Below are 8,898 nucleotides of genomic sequence, written 5' to 3'. Positions count from 1 at the left end.
CGTAGTAACCTGACGAACGAACCTGGAAAGTTTCATTCAGATCCATCAAATAGCCTAGGATAAGTTAAAGCACACACACACACACACACACACACACACACACACACACACACACACACACACACACACACACACACACACACACACACACACACACACACACACAGCTGCATTTAGATTCTTTCGCCATTGTGCAGGGAACGTTTCCGAACATGATTCCATCGAGCATCTCATGATTATTAAAAGTCTATAGTATATTGTCAGAAGAAGGACACACACACACACACACACACACACACACACACACACACACACACACACACACACACACACACACACACACACACACACACATCCAGTCTTTATACTGTGGATAAGACTTACCGTGGCATTTTGTTATTATTTCTTATCTCATGTAATAACTTCTGGCATACATTGTACATGCACTTGTTACAATATTATTTGGAAAAGATACATGGTCGCATTAGTTTACTGTTAAAAAAATCTATTAACATGTTTTGCTTTTTTTCATCACTGTTCCTTGAATCTGGAAAATAAAGTAATCTCTCCCTCTCTCTCTCTCTCTCTCTCTCTCTCTCTCTCTCTCTCTCTCTCTCTCTCTCTCTCGTCTTTGTTGTTATCTGTTGCGATTTTCGAGTTAGGAAAGGCATTGTCAAAGCCATTTCTAAACCCGCCTGCTCTGAAGTTCTATTTCAGGCATGATAATTAGGAGAGACCATTAATAATAATAATAATAATAATAATAACAATAATAATAATAATGTAGCAATAATAAAGTAGATGTGCAGTTTATTTCCTGAGCATTCAGAGGAAACATGGAAGCCGCATACACAATCCTGCGATATGTTTGCTAATAACTTTAAAGTCCATATGCTCACAATTCCCTATTTTTTATAATTTTTAATTCTGGGATGGGGGATGATCTCCCCAAGAATCACTGGGGTGGGGGTCACGCTCCATAAATATCCCATGACGGAGGAGAGTCCATTGTACAACATGCACTGAGATTTAAAAGCCATATCTTTCTTCATCCTGGTATTTCTGAGAATATTACATTTCGTAAGGGTTTGTGGTCGCCATCAAAATCATGGCCGGCAAATTGTATATAGTGGAAGACCTATGGAGTAACCAGACGAACTCACTTGAGAAGCCTTAGTCAAATGTTTCTCCTGCTTGATAGTTTTTATTTTTAGTAGGTGACTAAACTTCCCAAGAATCACTGGGAGGGTCACGCTTCCATGTACCGAAAGAGCGATATGAGTCCATTGTATAACTAGTACTGAGATATCAAAGCCATATCTGCCTGCTATTCACTACTTTTGACTTTTTTTTTCTTTTGTGAAGGGAGGCTGTCTCCACTAAAAATCATGGTGGCAAAATTATATACTATATAGTGGAAAGCTTTCCCAGTAAGCAACTGAACTCACCTGGGAAGTTGCATCAACACACACACACACACACACACACACACACACACACACACACACACACACACACACACACACAGCCTGAGTCTAGTGCAATGGGATAGGGCTCGTTAAAATGATACCATCCTGTTTCGCAGGATTACTACTAGTAATAATGAAGATGATGGCGATGATGATGATGATGATAATAATAATAATAATAATAATAATAATAATAATAATAATAACTACAACACTGTAAAATTGTTCAAGGACAATTTTGATAAAGAAAAACTTGCAGCCATTGCCTACTGGAAACCAAGCTATTATAATCTTGAAGTCAACGTTACTGATCTTTTGCATGTCACTTTAGGCCATCACAGTCTATAAGCCCATTCTATTCACTCCTTGCCCAGCCACCGTGCAGTCAAGACCTCTGGCTCGTGTGTCTGTAGCACTGGACTCTGCCTCCGTTATAGAGGAAGAATTTTTTCCAGCTTTCCCAGTTTTGCCATTGAAGGGACTTAGTCTCTGGCACTGAGGAAAATTTTTGTGTGTCTTACAGGTTTTTGCTGGGACTCTGTCTTCAAGGCAGACGTCTACCTGACTGTGTTTGGTGTGTGTGTGTGTGTGTGTGTGTGTGTGTGTGTGTGTGTGTGTGTGTGTGTGTGTGTGTGTGTGTGTTTTGGCCTGCCGTTAGTGTCCCTCACTGTAGTACGACGCCGAATCCTGAAGGGGTGCCGTTAGGGCACTTCCATGAAGGGGGGCCATTAGGGCCTGGTCATAGGAGGCAGTGAGCGCGGCTCTGGTAGATTAGGTAAGACCCTCACGGGGCAGTGGCGGGGCCTCCTACGTCGCCCTTTAGAGGGCGGGGAGCATAGGTTGCCCGTCACTGTAGGGACTTGGCCGTTTTTTCTGTTTTTCTTTTGGAGTGATTGTGTGTGTGCTGTGTGTGTGTGTGTGTTAGTGTGTGTGTAGTCTGCTTCTTGGGGAGTTTGCTTGCCTCAGTGCTATGGAGACACCTCTTAGTACCCGATCTTCGGGTACCTCACGCATCCCACGACCTCAGCCCCAGCGCTCAGGTTTATCTAGGCCTTCCAGTGCTAAGGGGAGTAAGAGGGAGAGACGCTCCTCCACGTCCAGCTCACAGTCCTCTGCTCCCATAGATCCCTGTCCCTCCCTAGCTACTGCCTTGGCTCCTGCCTCGGGCCCATTGCCTCGTCCTGCCACCTGTGCTTCCCCTTCTACAACTCGACCAGCTAAATCAGCTCGCCACCATGAGCAGATGACCGTGGATGCTGCCATTCCTGCTGCCTCATTTGCTCCTTCTGATGCTGATCCTGCCCGTACTGATGACGACGGTTTCTCGCTGGTCAGTAGTAAAAGATCTAGATGGCGAGAGCAGGGAAACTACGCCACTCCGGTACCACGCTCTGGGGCTCCTCGCAAGCCTCCTCTTGCCGCTCGACCTTCAGTAATGGTGGCGGTGCCCCCTCCACCTCGCTCATCATTCCCGGCCTTTCGTGTTACTCGCCAGGACGGGCACGAAACAAGCTACGATGCAGTCGCAGCTTTGAAACGCCGCCTGCCGGAACTGAGGACCACTAACATTATCGGCAAAGACGGGAGCTCCGTCTTAGTCCCGAAAGACGAGGTCTCTTACGACCTTCTCAAGGCAGCAGCCCAGGACGTGGCCAACCCCATCAAGCTCGTGGAGCTCACTCCAGGGCTGAGATCGTCCAAGGCTATTGTCATGGGGTATCCCATGAGAATGCCGGTCGATCTCCTTTTGCGTTACCCACAGGTGGAAGAAGCCACGCGTTGTCAGAGGCAGCGTACCAGGGAGGAGACTCGCCAGGTCCTCATCACTTTACGGGGTCCTCTACTATCCTCTCTCGATCTTGGGAACTGGGGGACTTACTATCTGCGCCCATATACCCCGGAGCCTCTCCGTTGCTATTGGTGTCAGAGGTATGGACACCGCAGAGCCATGTGCAACAGGCCTGTCGTTTGCGGGATCTGCAGCGGCCCACACAATATGGAGCGCTGCCTGGCAAGATTCAAGGCCAAGGAGGCAATCACCTCCCGCTGCCCCAACTGCTCTGGCCCACACCATGCGTGGCACCCCAACTGCCCCATCAGAGCTGCACATGTCTTGCAGGGCCGGGAACGCCAGGTAGCCTGGGTTCAGCAGCAGCAAGCCACCAGCTCCACGCCTGCACCTCCAGGGACCTTTGTCTGGGGCCAACAGCGTCAAATAACAGCTGTGCCTTCTCCTCCTCCTGCTCTCGATGCCAGCGCCTTTCCCCCTCTGCAGTCTGCTCCCCCTCGTCAGACTGTGGCAGTGGAGGTTCACCACCCACCTCCTACCACACTCCCACCACCGTTCAATGCATCTCTCACCCGTACCACCTCATGCTCCGAGCTCTCCCCAGATTCTCTTCACCATACAGGACCTGCGATTAATTGGGAAAGAGATTGCTCTAAGCTTTGCTCAGTTACTGGAATCGATACTTGGCAAGAAAGTCGATACTGCTCCCCTCGTGGCTACTATAGACTAAATCGTCGAGGATGTGGTGGAGGCAAAGCGTCAGCTTCGTCCCTCTCCACCTACACGTCAAATGTCGTCTCCCGACCTGTCGGCAACACCTCAGCCACCTCATGTTCCTACATGCCGTCGTTGACATCGCGGCCCATCCACCCGCTCGCCAGGACCAACTGCAGCTCAGCAGTGCCCAAGGCCAGATGCCGCTCTCGCAGCCCAATTACCACCTCACCAGGGCCACCACAAACCTCAGCAAGGGTAGGGGCAGAATGCCGACCTCGCGGCCCAGCCTCCAACTCTCTGGCACCGACTCCAGCCTCAGCAGTGGTAGAGGCAGATCACCTGCCCGGCAACCTGCCTATCAATCCATCAGGGCCAGTTCCAGCCTCAGCAGCAGTAGAGGCAGAGGGAGAAACTCTCGGACTTCTGCGAGAGACTGCTTACCCTCCACGGTCCCAGACAACGCTGATTGCCTCCGAGTCCTGCAGTGGAACTGCGTAGGAGCTTGGAGTAAGCTCCCTCACCTCCAGGAGGTGGCTTTCCAGGAAAATATTCATGTCTTCCTTCTGCAAGAGACACTCCTACCCCACGGCTCCCCTTTTCGGCTCCGAGGATACAATGGCTTCTTCCTCCCTAGGGTCCCTGGTAATGCGCAGGGGTGTGCCATCCTGGTTTGGGATCACATCCCTTGCAAAGAATGTAGCCCTCCTATTCACTGCGGTGAGGGTGTTGAGGTTCAAGGAGTCATCTTGCAGCTCGCCACGACCTCCTTAACCGTCTATAACATTTATAAGAGCCATGCTGGGACTCTAGACATTGGCGAGCTCCTCCATCAGGCTGCAGCTGAGTCCACCCTCATTGGGGGGGACTTCAATGCCCACCATCCCGTCCTATACTCACCCCACCCGGCGAATGAGGCTAGGCGACATGTTGCCATTGCCCTTGAGGAAACTGCGGGGGTCTCCTTACTCAATGACTTGTCCAAGTCTACTCATGTCCGTGGTGGGAGGCTTGACCTCTCCCTAGTCTCTGCACCTCTTGCCGATGTGTCTACGTGGTCCTTGCACCCAATCCTCACCAGTGATCATTTCGCTGTGGTGATGGAATTGCCTGCGGCTCCTCTTCCACCTCCACCACCACCTCCGCCTCGCTGGGACTTACGACGTGCTCATTGGCCCGAGTATGCACAGACAGTTGACACCGCCTTGGACAAGGCTGTTCCCCCACATTCCCTAGAGGACCATGCGGAGCAGGTTGCCCATGCCTTACGTCACGCTGCTGCTGCCTGTATTCCCCTCACCAAGCGCCCCACGGTCTTTCTTAAGGACTACTGGTTTTATGATGAGCGGGTTCAGGAGCTGAACTATCGGCTAAACTCCGCTCGTAAGGCCTACCGTCGGCGACCTTCCTCTCCAACTAGGAGATATCTGGTTGCAGTGGTACGACATGTTTCGCAGGAAAAGCGCCGCATCCGGGATGAGGCTTGGATGAGGTGGTGTAGGTCGCTTAATTCACGTTCCACACTTGGGGAGATGTGGGCGAGGATCAAGTCGGTCTCTTCTCCCCGACCAGCTAGGCCACCATCACATCCTGACCCTGCAGGTGAAGCAGATCGCCTTGCTGCCCATTTTGCTGCTCGTACTGCCACAACGAACCTCCCACAGTCTGTCAGTGGCCTGCAAGCTCGCCTTGCAGGTCCCCGCAGGGACGCTGTCAATGCTGCTTGCTCTCGTCCTGATGCTGCAGACCACCCCTTTACTGAGGAAGAGCTAGAGCGAGTGTTGTGCAGCAGAAAGGATACGGCTCCGGGCCCTGATGGCCTTGTATACTCCCTCCTGGCTCGCACAAGCCAGGGAGGGAAGGTGCGTGTCCTGGACCTGTTCAATCGCTCGTGGCTTGAAAAGCGTCTCCCTGGATTGTGGAAGACAGCCATTATTCACCCCATCCCCAAACCACGAGACCCGACTACCATGAGGCCGATCTCCCTCCTCAGTTGCATTGCCAAGACCGCTGAGAGGCTTGTCCTCTCTCGACTTGTCTGGAGGTTGGGGCCGCTCCATCCCAGGCTATTTGCTTACCTCCCTGGCAGGAGTGCTCAACATTGCCTAGCCTCCTTTCTTGGTGAGCTGAGGAGTGGTCGTAGCATGGCTGTCTTCCTCAATCTTGAGAAGGCATTCGAACTTGCCAACCCAGACGCAGTACTTGTGGTGCTCGCAGCAAAGGGCTTGGGTGGTCGCCTCCTCACCTGGGTGAGGGACTTCTTCCATGGCCGTGCTGCTTGTGTTCGATTTCAGGGCAGAGTATCCCCTTCCTACTCGGATGTCAATGGCACACCCCAGGGCAGTGTGGTGAGTCCTCTTTTATTTAATGTCTTAGTTGAGGACCTGCTTACAGTCGACTATGGCCAAGGGGTTACTCTGTTCTGCTATGCAGATGACTTGGCACTGGTTTTCTCTAGACGGGACTGCTACACTCAGGCACCAACTGCGCTTTCCCGTCTACATGCCAAATGCTGTGAGCATGGCCTTAAAATCAATTTCCAAAAAACTAAATGCCTGCCTTTTGGTCTCCGCCACCCTGACCGTCCCCTTCTTCTTGGGGGTAATAGCCTTGATGTCGTTCGCTGTCACCAGTACCTGGGTGTATGGTTCGACAGCTGTCTGACGTTTGCCACTCATATCCGCTATATACGGGAGCGAGCAGCTACCCGCATTACTGCCCTAAAAGCCCTTTCTCACTGCAACCTGGGTGCCTCGTACAGCGTCCTACGGACTTTTTATTCACAAGCTATCCGTTCCATTGTGGATTACGGGGCTCTATGTCTAATCGGAGTGTCTGAGTCACTCCGTCTCTCTTTGGAAGTCCTGCAGAACACTGCTCTGTGTATATTGCTCGGTGCACCTCCTTGGACACACTTGGTCAACCTTCGGGCTGAGAGCGGTTTTCCCTCTCTGCAGCACCACATTTGGGCACGAACAACAGCTGTCGTTGCTCAGCTCTGTCGGCATCGGCCCCACCTTCCGGTGTCTGTACTCCTCCAGCGTACCCTTGCTCGGCCCCCAAATCCGCACCCTGGATGTGATTGGATTCTGCTTGCAGCGGACATAGTTCGCAAGCTTGACGCCGCTGATGCCATTAGTGGTGGTCCTGACTTGCCCAATCCTGCATATGCCCCTGATCCTCCTTGGCTCCCACCTGTGATCAAATATGTCGAGCCCAATATAGCGGTTCCCAGGTCCTCTTTTCCTGCTGTTCTTCGCCAGGATGCTCTCAGTCGTGTGGCAGCTTTCTTCACTCCAGATACTGTAGTCTACTACACTGACGGGTCTGTTGGTGATGACGGGTCTGCGGGTGCTGCTTTTGTTTGTGATGAGGGGGTTGAGTCCTGGCGTGTCACCTCCGGTGTTTCAGCCTACCAGACTGAGCTCGTTGCCATTCTCTGCACCCTTCGCCATGCTGATCAACACCTCCATCGGCGTATTATTATCCATACGGACTCGCTTTCCTCTATACGTGGCCTCCAAAAGCACTGCTACACTGACAATAAATATCTCCTTACGTCCATCATAGCTGTTGCAACTTCCATCACGGGTCGGGGGGGTGAGGTTCACCTTCACTGGCTTCCTGGGCATGTCGGTATTGCAGGCAATGAGCGTGCTGATGCTGATGCTCGCCATGCTGGCACGTTACCTGTTACCACATTTCAGCTGCGTCCTAGTCTATCCCTTCTCTTGCGACACGTGGCTGATGCCGTCTGCCGACTTTCGCAGGAGGATCATCAGTTTCAGGTATGGGAGGGCTCCCATTCTGCTACGTGGTATGCCAGAGCTACAGAGTACTCACCTGTGTCTGTTCCCCATGGCACACCTAACCACCTACTGGTTCCACTTCGCCGCTTACGCCTGGGGTTCCCGTGCTACAGCCAGGTGAATAACAGCAACCCAGAGCCGTGCCCTCACTGCTTTGAGGTCAGCGAGCAGCCCCTGCTCCATTATGTTCTGGACTGTTCTGCAACATCTCGACTTCGGTGTACTATTGGGATGCAGCTTGATGTTGGGGCTGACGACTTTCAACTAGCAGCAGAGCTTATTGCAAGGACACCCGCGACTGCTCTTTTGGGGGTTGTGGCCATGTACCCACCCCCACGCTAGTATATAATCCTTGCTTTATTAACAGAATTTCTCTGACGGGCTTTTGTTTTGCCCGTTTCCTCCCTTTTTAGGAGGCGAATCTAAACCAACCAACCAACCATAAGCCCATTGGGTTTGGTGGCTCTAGCTTTAATCTTTCATGGAAAACTAGTTGGCATCCGGAATATCCGAAAAAGTCCTTTTTTTTTTTTTTTTTTTTTTAAATCCCAGGCGACCTTAGAGAATAATCATCCAATTGGAATCATACTCATTTTCGGAATGCTGCCGCTATAAGGCTGTATTGCAGTAAAATTTCAGTTTGGTAGCATAAGCAGTTTCAGACAGAGGCCCAGAATCCGTTTTTCTTTTTTCATTCTGAATACTATCTGGTAATCTGATCAATGGCTTGCCGTCATATTTGGCCAGAAGAAGCCGCCAGCTGGACTATCAACATGACAAAGTTTAAGGTTCTAAGATAAAGAGCCTTTGAGTAATGACCATTTAATATTTTATTAGGAAAAATAACTACAATATTGAAGCTTTAATCATCTGCCCCATGAGGAGCGTAGAAGCCCGGGGCTAGGCAGTTGGTCCCGACATTTAAGATGAGAGTGACCAGCCTCACTCATCCCTGAGTGGCATTACATTAGCAATCAACCCTAACCATCCCTTGGATATAAACCTTCACCGGCTGAATCCGATTGGAGCACAATAATTACCCACTAAACCACCAGGCGCCAAAATTTGGTTATATGATTACCACCCAGCATAGTAAATGGTTTCCTGGTGTACAGGA

General features: G+C 51.0%; 1 protein-coding gene across 1 annotated transcript; it reads left to right on the top strand.

Moving 5' to 3' along the window:
* The first annotated feature begins 4,590 nt into the window (after window positions 1-4,590).
* LOC145411240 (uncharacterized) lies at window positions 4,591-8,123 on the top strand. The gene is made up of 2 exons (XM_080281307.1): window positions 4,591-4,692; window positions 4,809-8,123. Exons 1-2 carry the CDS (start codon window positions 4,591-4,593, stop codon window positions 8,121-8,123), a joined length of 3,417 nt encoding a protein of 1,138 aa, XP_080137433.1.
* The last annotated feature ends 775 nt before the right edge of the window (window positions 8,124-8,898 follow it).

This window comes from Coenobita brevimanus, chromosome 88 (assembly GCF_032717465.1).
Source record: "Coenobita brevimanus isolate Jiangsu-jjx chromosome 88, ASM3271746v2, whole genome shotgun sequence".
Taxonomy (NCBI): Eukaryota; Metazoa; Arthropoda; class Malacostraca; order Decapoda; family Coenobitidae; genus Coenobita; species Coenobita brevimanus.
Note: the sequence above shows the minus strand (reverse complement) of the source record. Positions and strands in the feature narration are given on the sequence as shown.